Here is a 19744-nt window from a genome sequence, read left to right as displayed (position 1 = left end):
TACTGCCAACGCTAAAGGGCCTCTGGCACGAACGCTAAGAAACAAGTCTAATTAAAACTACAACTCACTAAATAACTACATTAAGTCCCTAATAGGCTAGGTTGCTGTCTTCGAGGTATTCCAAGCAACCTCCATCAGCTTCACTCTTGTTCTTCTGGAAGGATGTGCAGGTGGAGCCCGTTTCTGCCTCCTAGACTTAGGCAACAGCACCGCTGTAAATGGAAGGTGAAGGGCAAGGCCACTCGGAGAAGTGTGTGCACAACGAATCCCTGTGCTGCAGCATCTTCCTTCCGCAGGAGCAGGCAAGCATCTCTGTCAGGAGTGCCAGGGACAAATGCAGCAATCACAAAGAGTCGAGGTCGCAGCAATCGGCTGCGAACTTCTCCATCAGAGCTTCGTGCACTTTACTCCTCTCAGTGTTGGAGAGCATCATCCAGAGGTGAAAGTGCAGCTGATCAAAAGCCTCCACCGCCTTTCTGTGGGCATCCGGATCTCGGGCCAGGTACTCAAAGAGGTTGAGCGGCTCAACCTTTCGCATTGCTGGCGGCAAGCTGATCTCCGCAGGAAGCTTCTCGTTGCCTAGAACAAAATGGTCCAGGCGTTTCCATTTCAGGCTGAACTGCAGGAATGACATGATGTCACACAGCCGCAGTGGAAATTCCTTCCTGTGCCAGTAGACCGGTGGTGAGATGTTTAATATATGCATGACCAGAGTCTTCCAGGTAGAGGTGGAAAAACCTGTGCCACTCAGCATGCAGGTGAAGAGCTGCAGGTATTTCAGGTGCAACCTCTTACACGGGATCTGCCTGGCAATGCGCTGGAAGAATTTTGCCTCTGCCACAGCGAATGTCTCATGCCACACTGTGCTTGCGAGGATGTTGGCCTTGGCGGGCTGACTGCTCACAATGTCACTGGAGCTGCCTTTCTGGGCCTCTATAGGCTGGTTGACCACAAAGATGTCAGAGTCCCCTTGGCGCACCCCAAAAAGCATCTCCACCGACAGGGTCCTCTTGCCTCTGCTCAGCTGGAATTGGCAGGACCGGCTGCAGGGCTGAAACACCAAGTGCCATGAGTATGACTGAGGCACATGCAGCCACGAGCATCTCACCATCTGGAAGAACCAGCGGGAGGTTTTCTCCACATCCAGGTAGGAGCCGGTGCACAGTGTCTCCAGGAGGCTGCGCTGCTGCTTCCGCCGCAGCTCCTCCTGCGAGTGGTGCAGGAGGCACAACAGCTTCTCGCCCAGCTGCTCCCTCTCGCACGTGCACACCAGCTCCACACGGATGCTGAAGGTCCTTGCTGCCGTCTGCCCTTCACTGCTTGGCTCTAGGTGGAAGGCGTGCCCTGGTGGGGGATTCAGTGGGACCAGCACACGGTACACCCCATCCCACTCACGGGGACTCCAGCCCTCAAAGGCGCTGCCCACCCCGATGGCTTCTTGAGGCACCGGATCGAAGCTATCGCTCACGCTGTCCACAAAGACACGCGTGAAGCTCTCCATCAGCTCAGCTGTCACTGAGCAGCCTCTCTCCAGGTCCTCCACAGGCCACTCTATACTATCCACTAAAAGGATGTCCTGCTCATTCCCTGCATCTTGGGTATCTTCTCTCTCTTCAGTTCCACCACTGGCACCTTCTTCCCTGTAACCATCACTGCCACCTTTTGCACTGGCAGCCACATTTCCTGGTTCCTCTCCTTGTCTATCCTTATTCTTGTTTCCCTCCACTTTCACATCAGCGTGTTCTTCATCCTTGTTTCTATCATAGCCATCTTCTATAACTTCCTTATTTGCTTCCTCAGGTGCAGGAAAACCACTATGGGCAATTTCATTCCCACATTCATTGCTATCTTCCTGCCCAGTCCAGTCCTTGCCTCTCTGGTCATTGGCACCTCTGCTTTCCTGCACCTTCACATCCATGTATTCTTCCTTTCCATCTACATTATCTTCACCTTCATTTACATCAGTGTTGTTGCCTGCCTTCCTAGTCGCACTATTGTTTTTTTCTTCATTTCCTTCTCCTTCTTCCTTTCCAGTGTCCTTGTCTTGGTCCACCTGCACATCCTTGTTTTCTCCTTCATTTGCCTGATCTAGATCTTCTTTATTTCCAGCAACATTGCCAGGCTCCTCTTCATTTCCTTCAGTGGTAGTGTCTCCTGGCACATCCCCATCACTCTGTCCTTCTTTCTTTAAGTCAGAGCCATTGCCGACATCGCCGTCTTCCTTCATCTTCACATCAGAATTGTCTTCAATGGCATCATCCTTATCTCCATCATCCGCAGCCACAGGACTGCCTTCTCTGTCATGTTCAGTGCCGCTGTCGTCTGCCTCCAGAGTCATACCACTGTCTTCTCCACCTTCCTCTGGATCAGCGGTGTCTTCTTCCTGTTCCGTTATTCTCTCATCTCCCAAGGTCTTGCGGGAGCTCTGGTCCTTGCTGCTGCTGCTGGCCTCACAGCTCCTTCTCCTGCAGCCCAACCACAGGCCCAAGAGGAGCAGGATGCCAGCAAGAACCCAGAATGGCCACTGCTGCAGGGCACCAAAGAGCATGGCTCCCCAGCCCTCGTCCTGCTGCTGCAGGGGCCCCTGCTCCAGCTCCTGCATCAGCCGGGCCATCTCACGCTCCAGCAGCTCCTGACGCTCCCGCATTCTCTGGTGCGTGGCCTCATCCAGCCCATCCCCAGCTGGCTGGGGGTACTGGATCAGGCTTTGCACAAGCACGAACAGCAGTGACAGTAAAGCCATGGTCTGCAGGAGGACACACAGGAGGGGTTCAGTGGAGCCGGAATGGAGACAGTGAGGGGCAGGAGCGGCAGGGATGTGGTGGCAGGAAGGAAAGGGCCCCCGGCAGCGGGCAAGGCTGCACCGCTGCCCCCGCGCGCACCGCGGCCTCGGCAAGGCCCTCCCGCCGGGCGCTGGGCCCTGGAGACGGGGCAGCCCTGGGGACCGGCGCTCCTGTCCCAGCCCTCCTCCAGCCCCCTCTCCCCTCTGCTGTGTACTCACCGCTTGCCGAGGCTCTACTGGGACAGCGGCACCGGCCTGGGGCCTTTTATAGTTGCCCCCATTGTGACACGGCCCCTGTGCTGTCACAGAGCCCAGAGCGCATCACAGGCCAGCCCCGCCCGCCGTCCCAGCCCGGTCATGGAACTCATCATGGCCCCGGGCACGGAACTCACCATGGCCCCGGTCATGGAACTCATCATGGCCCCGGGCACGGAACTCATCATAGCCCCGGGCACGGAACTCATCATGGCCCAGGGCACGGAACTCATCATGGCCCCGGGCACGGAACTCATCATGGCCCAGGGCACGGAACTCATCATGGCCCCGGCACCCAGAGCCCCAAGAGACACCGAGTGCAGATCCATCACTCGGGAACCTGGGAACCAGAGCTTCCCTTGGCAAAGCAGGCACAAGCACCCTGCACACAACCCTTTCAAATACAGATTTGGGTGACATGACACATGCATGTTTTCACTATACGTGTGTGAGCTTTTATTTATTATTCAAGGCGGAACCCTTTGCTATCAATATTGATAGTTAATACTGTGGCGCTGCATCTCCTCTCCCTTGCTTCTTTCCAGGCTGCAGTGTGATCTGAGAAATTCTTGTTCGGCCTCGGCCTTGACATACCACCTGGGATCAGCTCTTTCTTTTCTTGGGTGATCACATGCACACCCCTTTGTGACAATTACTTTGGGGGCAACGTGTCACATCAGCTAATATTTATTTACTGATTTAGTGAGAAATAAATCCACAGTGCTCGAATGATGCACAGGAAGATGTAATGTCATCCACTCTTAAGGCCTACACCTACTTTACACCAGCACTGTCCTGCCTCACAGATCTTTTGTGGAAAAAAAACCATGTGTTAGCTTTTCTTTTCTAAATTCGGAAGACTTCCAAAGATCTTTTTAATGACTGACAAAAGATCACACAGGACCTACTTATGTTTTGCAAAGCAGCATAAAATCTCAGGCCAACACAAACAACTTCTTACGGCATATATGGCTGATCAATAGTCTGGCTGGGGATTGGGTAAGCCACTGTAGTAAAGAAATACATGTTTTAAAATGGAAAAGGAAACATTCTCAAATCACAGAACTTCTGAAACTTAGCTCATGCCTCTGTCATGTGCTCTTCCTCTATAAAAGATAAACGTGTTCCTCTTGACACTTACTGCAACAGGCTTCCTGTTGTAGTTTGACAGGGAGGTGAATTTTCTCAAAAAGTTGTGGTCAAACCCATCAGTGGTTAGGTTTAGATAGCATTGCAGCATTTCTGAGAGAGTGAGGGCCTGATTTATGTCTGGAATGAGATTTGAGCTACTCCAGTCTAGGCCTCAGATATGGGTCTTGTAAGGCCTTCAAACCTGTGACAGATTTAGAAATTAAGAGCTTGTGGCACAGTTAGAAATTATATTAAGGTGTGATGTGAAGCACTGGGCTTTCTGGGTGTGAAGTAGTATAGGTTTATAGTGTGAACTTTAGTCCACCTTAAAACAAAGACAAACAATGTTAGCTTGCCAATGAGAGTGCCTTTGTAAACTGTATGTTGTATGGAAGTGTATATAAGCTGCCATCTTCTAACTAATAAATGGAGAATGTTTGATTAAACATATTGGTTTGATCTGCGTTTGTCCAGTCCAGCTTTCCTGTCTAGTAAGGCCCCTGGCTTTGAGATACTGATATTCAGAGTGACCATAACACTACCATAGATGACAGCCATTCTGAGAGAAACACTTTTGTACAGGATGTAAACATGTCTGCATTTGGATGCTATCCTCGGTACTAACCTTCTCTCCTGCTTTTTTCTCGTTGGACATCCTTGCTACTGCAGATGATGGAGCTGTTTATTGGGAAGAGTTTCTCTGATGCTCATCACAGCACAGCAGGAGGTTTTTGCTCCCTTGGGCTTCTCAAATTCTTTTTGGATGATCTCTTTATCAGCTGAGGGCTGATGGAACACAGAATGTCTGAATAATTGCCTTTCTCTTCTCCATCCATGACACAAGAATTGCCTGCACTCAGAAAACACAGTTTTCTGAACCATCCTATATAATAACAAACAATGCCTTCTAAATTCTGCCATCTAAATGAGGTCACTATTGAAGAGCTTCACATGCCAAGTGTTACCTAGCAGGGAGGGAAGCAGAGGAAGACAGGATCACAGCAACCACTGATCAGTCATTCACAGGCATCACCAGGAAGAACCAGGAGAGAGCCATGAATTTCATGGGCTATTGTGTTTCAGCAACCCATATCACCCCACTCCTTTTAAATCTCTTCTCATGACAAGCTTCCATTCTCATCACAGTGCTCACCTGAGGCACATGAGTAAATAAAATGAAGAATAGGAGGGAAATTTTCTTCTGACTTCCAGTCACTTGAGCATCAAGCAGACAAGAGAAAACCTCTGTCCTACTCTAAGGGAGGTGGTTTATACTCACCTACAGCTAAAGCTATTCTGGAAACCCACGTTATTAGACCCAGAGTGATAAAGAGCTATGAATTTACTGATTCTGAGAAAAAGGCAGCTTTAAATGAGCTCTGCTACTCCTACTCTCTCCCCTTAGAATTTCAGGTTGAGATGATTAGGACCAACTAAATAAAAAAGTAATTTCATTCATGCCCTGGTCAAACATTCCGCAGTCTCTTGTCCTTGCCAATGTACCAGCCAGTCAAACACTGAAAAAGCAAGCTATCCATGGTAAGATTCCACTGGAATACTAGCAAAATCTTTGTGGACTGCACTATTTGAAGGGCCTGAGGTCAACTCACTGTGAATCACTCTTACTGCTCTGCTTAGCCTACTACCTCAGCTCAGCTCAGCTCAGCTCAGCTCAGCTCAGCTCAGTGACCTCCCAGCTACCTTCAGCTGCATAAGCCCATGACCTGCAGTTAGAAAGACATGAGTCTTACGAAAGAAACAGAGATGGGGAATGAAGGGTGGAGATTAATCCACACTCTGAGGAACAGACAACACTAAAAACAGTCTGGCAATAGCTTGTGTCTAGAAGCTGCGTACCTCCAAAACCACCTCAGGGGTTTGGGACTTGTGCTGACTCGCACAAAAGAACCCACTCCACCCTGTAGCAGTGGGCTACTTCTTTCCAGCCTGGATGGAGACATGGCCTGCATTTTGCAAGCATGTCCAGGTGTTCAGAATGGAACATTCTGATCATATTTAGCACTTTAAGGCATTCATCTCTTCTTTTCTCAAAATATGTTTTGTGAAATTATAGGTACTGCTATCCCTAATATTGCACTTGCCTTCAAAATACTGCCACTCCTGCGTTTCAGACTTTGCTTCTCTCAGAAGGATGCACAAATAGTTGGAGTAGTTGCAAGCACCTGCACCTGCAATTTTCAACTAACTGCGTCTTCAGAAAGGATTCTGACAACAGGCCATTCTCTGGACATGAACATGGCACTCTGAGGCAAGACAGATATCTTTGCTACATCTTATAGCCCAGTCTCTATGGCCAGAGCCACTGTCCTTGAGATAAGATGAAAAAAAATCAGGGAATGTATTTTTGCCAAATGAAAATAAATTTGATCTACTGTGGGCTCTCATTCTGTTTAAGAGCAGAGTTGCATATACCTGAGAAATAGGTCTGTGAAGGAAAGGCTTCCAGACCTTACTTGAAAGAATGATAACAGACACCACTGTGTTGAAGGCACAGATAACAGCCCAATTAAGGAGGGTTTTCTTTCATTGTAATCACAAACAATTTAAAAACAGCTCCTTACTTGCTTTCTTTTGTCATATTCATTGTGAATTTTTCCTTCTAGGAAAATGTAAATAATTGTTTTCTATTTATGTTTCTCATGAATTTGTGGTTACTTTGTAACCATTGTTAGTTGCAAATTAGATTCCTTAACCATTGAAAAGATGAAGAACAGCATGACCTTGGCTGAAGAGAGTGATGTCAAAAATCGAAAAACATGGCTTGTTTTTACTATCCGTATCTATTACTATTTTGCCAAATGAATTTTATTGTGATTTGACTAATACTTATAGATTTCATAGGTCAGCATATTAATATTTTTTTCCTTTGGTTCTGCCAAGAAACCCACTCATTCTGATTCTTAATGACAACGCCTTTCATCTTTATTCATGTCATGTAAGTTGTGAGCAGAAAACAAATTGTCAGTGAAAAATGTTACTCACCTTACTATTCTCTATTTTCCCCCTTTCTCTCTTTCTCGGCACAACTGAAACAGTTTATTTAGTTCAGCAGTCCTGGAAACAAAAATAAAAATTGTTTTAACAATTCTGATAGCCATCAGTTGTTCAGCAGATATTACAAGACTGTCTTATCTCCTAATTAATCAGGAAAGTACAAATTGCACTTTCAGAGCTTTCCTGAAATGCAGTGAATTTCTATTTTAGTTGTACATACATCTTTTGCTTCTAGAGAAGCAAGATAGTAGAAAGATCTTCCATGTGTTTTGTATATGTGTAATTACAAATCACTATGTAGCTTCCTGACCAACAGATTTTGAAGTCTCTGATCCTGAAATCTGATTTCATTAAGGGTAAATACAAACAGCTATAGAGCTGCAATGGAGCCAGTGAAGCAATAGAGCCATACTCAAGGAAACTATGCATTGTAATAGATGATGGTACTGGGAGAGCTAAAATAAAATGCTTGTAAATCCACAATATATAATCAGCATATGAAAAGGAAAGACCTGAAAGATTTGAGAGTCCGTAGGAACAAAACCTGATGGCAACTTTGTTTCATCACTCTCAAAACCTATAGTAAAATTTTTCATATTGTTCTCATGAGGTACTATGAAGGTGAAGGTTTAAATGTGTGAAGAGAAAGGAGGAGGTGTTAGGGATGGTATGAGTTTGCTGGATTAAGTGATTTGGCTCCTAGGAAGCTGTGTTGAGTGATGAAGAAGGGACAAGGAAAAATGAGGAATTCCATTCTAGCCAATAAAACATTAAGGAGAAGCATTACATGAAGAGCTCATTCTTTTGCAGCTTGATTCCTCCCTGATGAATGTATGGGCAATAAATACTTCAGGGTTTTCAGGAGAGAATGCACTGAAAATTTTTGTTCCAAGAACTGTTCCATTCTTTTATCAGTGATGATGTGTGCTGCATGTAAACAGTTGCCAGGAAGGGTAAAGTGATAAGAAAAGGTTTAATTTATCGATTAAAAAATTCTACGGTTAAGGTTTATAGAAATTCAAGTCTGAGACATTATTTTGAGCTAAAGCCAGCATGTTCCCTTCTTCTTAGTCTGAGAAGAGCCACCTTGTTGCTGTGCTCACATATTTTCAGCTTCTGGGATAGAAACCTGCTCCTTTAGAAAGGATATAAAAGAGCATCTACTAAACCTGAATATGGTGGGCCTATGTTCTGCTATTTCTGAACAGCCTGTTCTTATGAGGAAAAGTTTTTCTCTGAAAGGAGATCTAGGGAACTTCTATGCCATAATGAAGATGGGAATGAAAGAAGACTGAAGAACAGTAGGGAAAAATAATATATTTGCTGTGTTCTTTATGCACAGATCTTTCTTCAGAAAGATCTGTGCATGCTGAAGCAGCCAGATCAACAATTTGGTCTTGACTTCTTCCTTCCTCCTTACTTGGATAAAATGTACAATGAGCATGAGGGAGGCCAGGAAATGGCAGATGTAATAGTGAGTTGCTGTCATGCTTTCTATCCCTTTCAAGAATGTGGCATAATTGTATCTGAAGGCCTCTGATTGTTGAGTTGAGATCTTCAACATGGCTATCTTGCCCTTATGACACTCGAAGTTATGAAGGATGGGGGTCCACATTGTCACAATGTCCCTTTCTCAGTGATTCTTCCTGCAGAGGAGTGTTACTCAGCCAGCCTGAACATTTTTCTCTGCATTTACACCCGTGAAACACAATGACAATGGAGCAGATGCAGCCTTTATCTGTCTTTCTTTATGAGGTTTGACCTGTGATTCATAAGAGCTGATCCTCACCTTCCAGTCTGCCCCTCTTCCTGAAGGCTTCCTGCTCAGATTTGATTGTTCACTGAATGCATTTTCCAGATATGCTTTTTTGCTTTTATTTCCCCTCTACCTTCTCCTTCCTCATTTATGAAATGAAGCAATGAGGGGGAAGAAATTAACTGTAAAAGAAGCACAAAAGCAGAGATTTGCTGAATGACTACAGCAAACTCAAGGAGCCTTCATGTAAGAATGGAGTAATTGGACAACAAAATATCATACAATTTTGGGACATGATGTGACAAACATTTATATGACCTTGAATTATACATGTTCAAATTCTTCTCTATCTTCAGCCACTATTATTCTGGAAACTCTTTCTGTATGATTTAGCTTAAAATGAAAGATGCTTTGTTCCTTCAGCCTGTGTTTAGAAGGAGGGGAGGACACACATTTGCAGCCTGTCCAGGCAAGTGTGGCAGGCCTGTGACTGCCCTCATAGCTGCTGTTTCCTCTTCCTCTCATGGTTATTATAGCTCTACATCCAGCTGTCCTTCCTGAACACGTCCCATTGGCTCCTTGGTTTCCAGTGCATTCGGGGAAATGGTTTTGGTTTTAGAGTTGCTCTAAGTGAGTTTTTATCTTCTTGCAAAAGTTTAGGCTACCACAGTACTTCTCTGAAAATACAGACAAGTGAGGGGATTGGAAATAAGGCCTAAAGAATACAAGACCAGTGTGGTGCCTGAGATCTTTCCTGTATGTTGTATATTTCTTAACCAGGAGACATAGAACCTCTTCATTTTCCTCTTCCAGAGTCCTCTGTTTAGGCTGAAAAATCTCTTTGCAACATGGGATTGCGCACAGTGTGAGTCTCAAAACTCTGTGATTAATGAAGATGCAGGGGATGGGAATTCCTTTCTAATCACAATGTGAAATCCACAGCAGCTTTTAAAAAAAGCATTCTTTGAGCTAGGCTGATTAGTACTGCTCTATTGCTCAGAAATGTCTGAGAAGCAGACTGTATCTAGAATATTTTAAAATGTCTTGCTCTTTCAAACTGTATGGAGTGTCCAAAATGTGTTTTGTATATGTGTAATTACAAATAAAACCAAATATGAGATGTATCATGTGGGTGTCTCTACACTAGGTTAATCACATAGGACATTAATTTTCTTAATGCTTCTTTTTTGCTGAAGAAGATTTTATTTTACATACTTTGATAGATGAGTAATGTGATGGTTGATTCTCACAATGAAAAGGAAAATATTATGTATATATGTTAAGAGAAGTTTTATAGTCTTACAGTCATGTTTCATCCTGCTTGTGTTGTTGTCAGGGGGTGGCCTGGGTTTGGGACATTTGGGACAGTCGGCTTGTTGCTATAGCAACATCTGACTGCCAATCAAGATTTAAGGATGTGAACTCCACCACTGGACAGCAAAGAAGGAGTCGATGGACAGAACTTTGGGAGGGGCTGAAGGGTTAAAAGCTGGAACATCCATTTGGATGAGCACATGGTGGGAAAGATCCTCTGCTCCTGGCACCATAATATTTTCTCTACTCAGTCTTCTGTTGTATTTTTGTTAAGGTTTTAATAAACTTTTTACATTTTCTGGAAGTGAGTATCATTTCTCTCAATACCTTTATAGAGCATGTAAGTATTAGATATAATATTTATTCTTTTAAAAAATAGATTTACAGAAATCTCCTGACATGCATACATCATGTCATGTAAATCAATTTTCAATGCACATCTTAAGACAAGTTTTGTCCAGATGTAGCCAATGTGGTGTAATTATGACAATTCTTCTGTGTCTTCATGTAGGAAACCCCCCCACTTTTATTCAAAACTATGTAATTTTATTATTTTTTCTGAGAAGCATATGTCATTAGTAAACTTAAAGTATGCATTGGAAATGCCTACCGCAGGTCTATGTTGCTGTGTCCCTCTCCTGTCCCTGAACATTGAAAGTGAGCTGGAATCCTTTTAAGTTTTATACAGAGACAAAGTACTGTTATAAAGACTTTAAATCAGTGAAATTTGCGGCCACTTGAGCAACCTTAATTTCTTCTTTCAGTGGAAGAGAAAATAAAGGTGAATGTTGTCTTGATTAGAAGAATATGAATAGGGGAGATCTGTGGAAAGTCTATAGTGACTGTTGCCTCCTTTCCTGTGACTTAAGTACCTTTAAAAGAGGTTTGTTTGTATCCAATAGAACACAGTGTTACAGTCCTGCTGCAAAACAGAGAAAACATCCAGGGAACAGCATGAACTTCTGCACCAACAGCCATGTATTTTTTGAACCTTTGGCACAGGGAGGCTCCTCTCCCATCCAGGGAAGATGGGAAAGGTACAACCTAGAATTTTTCATGCACACAGAAGGCAAGAAGGTCTCTTCTTCCTTTGGGTATCTCTCCAAAAGTCTTCTGTTGCTTTACCTTTTCCTATTGCAGAATCCTCATAGAGGGATTGAGTGCTGGATGGAATTCAATCTGCCTCACGTGCCAGCCATTGTACTAGCCTTTTCTTTTTCTTTTTACTTATTTGTTTCATACTCATCTTTCTGTGGCTTTGACTCTGACATAAATATTTATAGGCTTTTGGATTTCTTTTCGCTGTAAGTGATTGTTTTTAATCAGTATAAGCTCCTGGGAAGTCACTGGTCCAGAAACCAAAATGTAGCAGAAGAGGAACATAGGAATCTGTTCCCACTTCTCAACTAGGAGTCATTTCCTTTGCTCTCTGTACTAATGCTTCTCAGACAGAGGCCAAAAAAGCTGTGTAGATTTTATATCTGCACTATTGACCCCCATAAGATAAAGATAAAATACAGCATTCTGAATATGGACAAAGATGTTCTGTGTTTTATCCTAGTGAACAAAAAATAGAGAGGAAACTGCTGACTATTGTCAGAGTAGCTACTCTTTAAGATTATAGAATCATTGAATGGTTGGGATTGAAAGAGACATTACAGATCACCTTGTTTCAATCCTTATACCACAGACAGGGATGCTTTCCACTGGATCAGATTGCTCAAAACCCCATCCAGCCTAGGCTTGAACACTTCAGGAATGGGGCATCCACAGCTTCTCTGGGCAACCTGTGTCAGTGCCAAGCCATGCTCACGGAAAATACTTCCTTCTTTATATCTATCTAAATCTATCCTCTTTCAGTTTAAAGCCATCCCCCCCTTGTCTATCTCTACATGTCCTTGGAAAAAGTCACTCTGCAGCTTTCTTGTAGACCCCCTTTATGCTATGGGAAGCTACTGTAAGATCACTTTGAAGCCTTTTTTTCCCCAGGGTGAGCAATCCTCTCAGCCTTTCCTCATAGGAAAGGTGTTCCACAAATCATCTTTGTGGCCTCGGGACTCCAATAGAGGTTTTGTCTTTCCTGTGCAGAGCCCCATCACTTTCATGATGCTGGTTCGCTGCTGAGCAGGAGAATGTAGCCTCTGTATGCCATCCATTGTCTTTTAAAACAAACATTTCCAAGTCCCAGGTGCCACCACCATGCTCCATACCCACACTGTGGTTTAGACCGTGCTGCCCCAGGTGTGGCTGTCCCATCACTGATCTGCTGGTCGCAGCATTTTGTTATTATTCTGTTCACAGTACCAACCACAGACACTTTTGAACAGGGGTTTAAACATTGGATTCTCATTTTCACCTCCGAGTATTCTAGAGGAAGGTGGGAGGAGGATATATTGTGGACAGTTGTTGCTCTTTTGAAAGAGGTGATAGTATGGGAATCGAAAACCAGAGGCCTGTCACAGGGCCAGTACTCTGGGCTTTTCTGAAAGGGTCTCCTGGACCATCCCAGCACAGCAAATTAAACCTGGGATCCTTTCCCTGAAACTTTTCATCCCTCAGATACATCCTCTTCCAACACATTCTTCATTACCCTCTAATATTCCAAGAGAGATAGGATTAATATTGATCACAGCTGTCTGTTTCTTCAAGCTTCCAGAAGCCACACGTTCATCTCCAAAACATCTGCCTTGATATTATCATGGGAATTTTCAGGGTATTTATACTGATCTGATGAGGATGATAAGTTCTTTTGCAGTGTTGTCTTCATGAAGGCCCTTAGTTTCTAGTGATGTTCTTGCAGTTTGGGTACACAATAGCTACTGTGATGACAGATGTTGAAAATCTCAGAGATCTGATCTAAAAGGCAGATTTGAATTTTGTCAAACGTATGAGTAGCCCCACTGCAGTGATTGAACCATTTAGGCATTTGGAGAAATATCCCTATGACAAGAGTGCACATCCTGTATTGTCTAAAGCATTCCAGTGCACATGGGTAAGCAGCTGTTTGAACTCATCCTTACTCATATCTCTTGCTGCAGTTACCTCCATAGGTCATTTAATCTGTTAATTTACAGAAGGAAAAGATTTTAATTCTTCAAACACTGTGATGCTTTCTCTTCATCTCTCTGAGAAGTGTGATTATTTTGCTGTAGATAATGTGAATGGTACAGTACAGTAAGTGTTAATTTTTAAAACTGTGTAGTTCCACCTGACTTCGATCCCCAGAATCCTTCTCCATGCATGTGCAAGTGCTCCTCATGCTAATGAGGAAAGCATGATCCTTGGAGAGGAAATAGACACATCTTAAAGTACTCAAGATGTTTTTTTGACATGCCAGAGATAAGTAGCACAAGGCACAAATACATCCAATACTTGATGAGGTACCATACTACTTGGTGAGATACCAAAATATACACAAATCCATTATCACTCAGCTGTCTTCCACTACACATGCTGAGACTATCAATAATCATACTTGGTTTGGAATTCTGGGTAATATCCTGAGTTGAATTCAAATGCAAGTATAACCTGGCACTAAGACTTTTTTCCTGCATTACAGGAAAAGCAGAGCTAATTCAAAAATGTGCTGGTTTCGCTGAGAATTTTGAAGTGTGTATCTCCAACTAGCTGCAACTGGATTTTTTAACACCCTTTTTCTTCTCAATTTTTCCAGTTTGACTTAGGAAAGTACAGAATAAGAAGATAATAATTTAGTTTTCTTATATTTATGATAAAATTGAAAAAAAAATCCCCATCATAAATTGAATGTTACTTTTTTTTTTTTTTTAAGTGGTCTGGCCTTGGTTAACTGCCTTTGAAAAACAAACTAACAGAAGCTTGATTAGACTCAAAGGCCATGCTAGATCAAGAATAATAGTTAAATAATTAAAATAAATATAACCAGCCAAAAATATTATAAGCATTTTAATGAAGTCATAGAATTCAAAAGAAAATAATTTATTGACTGGCAGACTGAGCACTTGGAAACTTGCAGCTGGCAAAGAAAATAAGCAAATGTGTTCTTTGCAGTATTTTAAATACATAGATTACTCCAGTAGTTTAGAAATAGGGCCTGTAATAGGACCTGTAATCCTTAGGCAGTGCCTAGCTGGTTTATGTTTTCCACATTGCCAGTGAATCAGAAAACAAACACCTCAACAGCACTGCAAATTCCTGTGGGATTTGTAGTCATGTTATTATTTTTCCAAGGTTTGACTCCTGATGTACCTTGCATGTAGAAAACTCTTATTCATGCCAATGAACACAGATGTAAGAAGAATGCTGTTTTTTACCTAATTTCTGCATTGAGTAAAACAGAACGAAATTTGGTTGTAAGTTGTATGAAATAGTCACTTTAAAAATCTCCATCTGGACGTATATACTACATTCAAAGAACTACTTGTAATTACCTGGAAATAGACATTATTTGCAAGACAAATAATATTGTAAAACACTTCCATGGGCTGAGAGCAAAAATAATAAACCAACCTAAATACTATACTGCTCTGGGTTGTAAGCATGACCAGAGAGAATAAAAGTATGAAATAACACTGTCCATCCCAGGTCCTCCTTGATGTGTCAACAGGACTCAGAATCAGATCATTACATGCCCCCTTGCACAAGTGTATTGCAATCCTATTTTATTGTGTGAGCCTCTCTTTCCCACACTATGGCTGCATCAAGCAGAGCACAGGATGAGCTTACATTAATACAGCATGGTATTCCATGAATGAGACTGCTGAGATTCCTTTCCATTTCTTACTCTTCAGTATAACACTGCTTCATTTACTCCACGCTGTCTGACTTTTCTACAGAGGAGTCTTGTTTGCTGTTGCCCCTGTGATTCTTAATACAACAGTATTTGTGCACATCATCAAGAACAAGCTCCTCCTTAGCTCCCAGTTTGGGGCAAAAAAGTGTTAAACACATTTGGCAGAGAAAGAAGAGATTAAGCCACTTTCTTTGTATGTTATAAGGAGCAAATACCAAGGACTCAGAAAATATCTAGCTTTCTCAGATTGCAATCTAGTGCCTTAATTCAGTTAATCTCTTCTGTTCTTGGTGATTTAAACCCGTATTCCTTGTGGTCTCTGCAGTGAATGTAAGAGTACCAAGACCAGAAAATGTCATTTCAGGACAGTACTAATTTTGGCACTCACTGCCCAGCAAAGAGCTTCCTGTGAGCACTGTGGAACTCAGTGGGTTCATGTGGCAAAAACCTAACAGCAGGGCTAGGGTGACTTTGGGATTTAATGGCTCTTTCCCAGTGTCACGGGGACAATCTCAGAGAGGTTATGTTGAATTGTGCAGTGGTAGAGGAAAGAAATTCCACTTTGTAGCTCTGTTTTCTGGGCAAATATTGAACAGTAGTCTGGAGAAAGGACAGCAGTGAAATGATAGAACTGATTCTATGATTCAACACTGAGACAGTGACAAAGTAGGAGAAAGTCTTGTGATGCCAGATACTGCCTTTCACAGCCAAAGGAATCCACTTCCATTAGCCAGCCCTGCATGACAGGAAGCAGATATTTGGAAAAAGGGGTTTTACCCCTTCAGGTATTTGCTGATTCCTAGCACTGGAATAGAGCAGCTGCCCCAGCCTTTTCCCATAATGCTGTTCCATCCTACAGTGATCTTAATTGCTCCATTTCCACTACAACTTTCATTCACAGGGAAGGATGGGGAGGCCTTTTCATCTTGCAGGTAATGCAAATTTCCTACAGGAAACTATGTTAACTTTCCTGCAGCATTGTTATGAAGAACTTCTCTGCAATATCTGACATCCCCCATTGCCATCATTTGGCTTTAACAAGCTTGAGAAGTGGGCTGATGTGAAATATGTGAAATTTGCACTTGTTGGCCAGTAAGTCTCTGACCTGCCTATTACATTTCAAGTGTCTGCCATCCAAATCCTTCAGTCATGATGTGTCTGAGATTCAGTGGTGGCCTTCCTAATAATGCAAAATGCCATCCCTTTTTTTTTTTTGAAAATTGGATTTTCTAGGAAAAAATAATTTTGGACTACTACTTGGACTGAAACAAGCTTTTCCAGATGGAAAAATTTAAACAGAGAGGTAAATGGAACTGAAAGAGGTCTCAGAGAAATCTTTGTGTAGCTTTAGGGATAGGGATTGCATTAAACTCTGACTATAACAAATATGCATTTCATTGCAGCTTCAACTCCAGCTGGGAGCCCAGCTATGCATGTTGTAAAGTAAAACAGGGTGAAAGGATAGTTGCATGGTAAAAACAAAGCATCAGGATGGACTAGGCACTGAAATAAGTTGTTTGGTCTGTTTCTCTCTCCTTTTGAATAAATACTTGTAAAATTACTGTAGTACTTGCACACCTCTTGGAGGCGATGGATTGATAAGCTGATTTCATGGAGGGCTATTTTAGGTGAAGTACAAGGTGTTGAAATATTGTTTGAGACACTGAAAAGAGTATTCCCTGTGTGCCTTTAGCATAATTCTTAATCATTTAGGTAAAAATGTTTCAGATGGTGAAAAGTTTTAGCCAGTATAATTGGTATAATCAAAATTGTTTAAATGTACTGTTTTGACCATGGATAAGCTTTTGGGTTTGCTTTTTAATGGTTATTAGTTTATTTGGTTGGTTTTGTGGATATCCAAATTAAAAAAAAAATCTAAATATAACTTACCAAAAGTCTTCCTGGGTTATCTGCATAACCCAGAGAAGACTGTCATCATCCAAATAGTCATTCTGAATCTTGAAATTAGATTTTCCTTTAAAACTGGCTTTCAAAAGAGTATTTGCTGACTATTCAGTGACTACAGGATAATTAAATACTGGATGCACCTTACCAGGTTTCAGTGCCTGACAGGTACATCTTCACCTGAACTAGTAATTTAGGCTCAGTGGGGAGAAATATTCAGAGTATGAAATACAAATTTCTCACAAAAGACACAGATTTGTCCAGGCAGCCATAAACAGAAATTACAGAGTTGCTATTAAGTAAATCTTTCCATTGAAGAAGTCTCAAGTTATATTCCTAATATTTAAATACCTCTTTATTCTCTGTTCTTTACCTGTCCTGCTATGAAACAGATGTCCTGATTATCCTTAGCATTTAAAAGATAATGCCTTGATTTTCCACACAGCTTGAAATAAAGATTATTATCCCCAAAACATAAGTATATAATTTGGTCTGTCTCTTACTCTGAAGTGACAAAACTTTTGTTGAACCAACTTCTCGGGTTCAGATTTAAATTTTAGGTATTAATGCCAAACCCAGAAAGGCCAGAACTTGGGGAAATTTGCCCAATTTAAAAGAGGAACACAAGGCTTGACTCTTTTCATGCCAGATGCAAAGCTTATCCTCCACAGTGTTGGCAGTTCTTCTCTAGGCCTCTCTTTTTCCTCTATCTCCCACACTCCTTCTCTCCCTTCCCCCATCTCTGAAAAAGTTTTGCCAGGTTTATTTTCCCTTCCTTCACCATCAGAAGAGAAGCACTGTTTACAATCTAAAATCTGTGAAAAAAACAGAAGATTTTTGTTTTTCAGGTTAGTCTGCTTATAAGTACCCTTAGCATCAGCAGAACAGTATAATAGTTTTGTTTAAGTGGCCAGAAGCCTCTGTTTAAGAAGGGAAAAGTATGCACTGCGGCAAGCATTAAATGAAAAAACCTGAAACCCCCAGAAATAGTTATGAAATGGAAATTAAGCTAGTGTTTCAAAACAACTTATTTTTTTTAAAAAAAATTCATTTCATTTTCTGGCTTCTTTCAGTTTTCTGTTTCTGTGTGTTCCAATTGTTTTGGGTTTTTTTTAAGAGATGTATTATTGAATTCTTTTTGCTGTAGATACTGCTTTGTGGTAAACAGAATCTGATCCCTCTTTTTCCAATTCTTTTGTCAGGCTAAAGAAAATTATTCTAATGCTTTCTGATTTTTGTTTAATAAGTTTACTCACATATTCCAATTTTCTTTCTTTCAAAACATCAAATAACAAAAAATTTCTCCTCTGAATGTTGTTTTCACCTTCATTTTTTCTCCTTTTAAATACTACTCTCTCTGCTCTCATTGAAAGAGTAGCACTATCTTGACTTATGAACTGGGAGACTGTCACAGGAAAAATGGCTCCTATAGAGATGATTTTGCTGACCAAGGGTTACAAAAGTTTTTCTATGAGACTCTAGTTGATAACAGGAAAAGGACTCCAGTGCAGCCCTGTTGTGAATATCCTAAAGTGAAAAAGCCCATCTTCATTTATCATGAAAGTTTCTCCTTGCACTTGGCCATTCTTTATCTTTAGTATTGCTGCTCACTGCCTGTTCCATGAGCTTCTTATCACCTTTTCTCCTTCAGATTTCTTGATCTCCAGAAGCAAGGTGCTTCCAGAGCCTGTGTTAGAGTTAGGTAAATCAGTTGCTTGCTCACTTCAGGCCACTGCTATCCTCACAGGCACCTGAATACTAATGGTAGTACAGAGAATACAACTGATGCACTTATAATCATAATCCTAGAATCACTGAGGTTGGAAAAGCTGTCTTTGTGATCAAGTACAGCCCTTAACCCAGCACCACCCTGTTCACCACTGAACAGTGTCCCCAAGTGCCACATCCATCTGCTTTTTTTGAACATTTCCAGGGATGGCACTTCCACCACTGCCCTGGCAGTGTATTCCAACACCTGACCACCCTCTCAGTGAAGATTTTTTTTTCCTAATACATAATCTAAACCTCCCTGTATGCCAGGCTCTCAAACCAGAGGAAAGCCCAGGCGATTTTCAGACAAATGACCTCTGCTCTGTTCCTTGCACTAGAGCCTCTGATAGATATGTTGTGTCATTGTCTGCACAACACACAGCAGCTAGTTCAGGATGTTTCTGCTCTTTCTTATTCTCTTCTGAGTGTTGATTATGTGCCCAGTCTTGTATAATGCTTAAGAACATATTGTTCTCTTGCAGAAGGTCACTGCATACATATTGCATATACAATGCAATTCTAGACCTCAAAAGAGCTCTTTCAAAGTGATTTTATTTCACTTGCTAGTAAAAAAGGTCAAAAAACCACTGCATTTTTCACTCTGAAGGAAATCAAAAGCAGAGTTGGATGCTCAGGAATTTGTTCTGCCAGAGATGATGTTATGCTTAGAGCACAGGGGTCATTAAATATACCAGTATGCTCTTACAAGAATAAGGCACAAAGGCTCCAGCATTAGTGCCAGACACTAAGGGTGAGGCATACTTGAGCCAGAGTGCTCATGACTTTTTAGGCCCATCTAATGAATATCCAGGAACCTCAAGTTTTGTAATCAATTCCTAGCTATTGTCAACCAAATTTTAGAAATTAATTAAATGCCTCCTCTGTGAAACAGTTTTTGTGAATAAGGGTAATGAAGATGGTGAAGGGCCTGGAGGGGAAGTGATACAAATTGCAGCTGAGGGCATTTGGCTTATTCAGCCTGGAAGAGACTGAGAAGAGACCTCATGATGGTCTGCAACTTCCTCACGAAGGGGAGCAGAGGGGC

The 19744-nt window shown here is 42.1% G+C and overlaps 1 protein-coding gene across 1 annotated transcript; it reads right to left on the bottom strand.

Moving 5' to 3' along the window:
- Positions 1-343: 343 nt before the first annotated feature.
- On the bottom strand, positions 344-2743 carry LOC116184390 (uncharacterized). Its single transcript, XM_031506615.2, has one exon. The coding sequence runs from the start codon at positions 2741-2743 to the stop codon at positions 344-346; it is 2400 nt and encodes a 799-aa protein (XP_031362475.2).
- Positions 2744-19744: the final 17001 nt, after the last annotated feature.

This window comes from Lonchura striata, chromosome 5 (assembly GCF_046129695.1).
Source record: "Lonchura striata isolate bLonStr1 chromosome 5, bLonStr1.mat, whole genome shotgun sequence".
In the NCBI taxonomy this organism is placed as follows: domain Eukaryota; kingdom Metazoa; phylum Chordata; class Aves; order Passeriformes; family Estrildidae; genus Lonchura; species Lonchura striata.
This window is presented reverse-complemented; position numbering and strand designations above follow the sequence as displayed.

What these genes read in the sequence shown, in the direction of transcription:
- LOC116184390 (XM_031506615.2), bottom strand. Translation starts at nt 2,743, where the DNA reads ATGGCTTTACTGTCACTGCTGTTCGTGCTTGTGCAAAGCCTGATCCAG.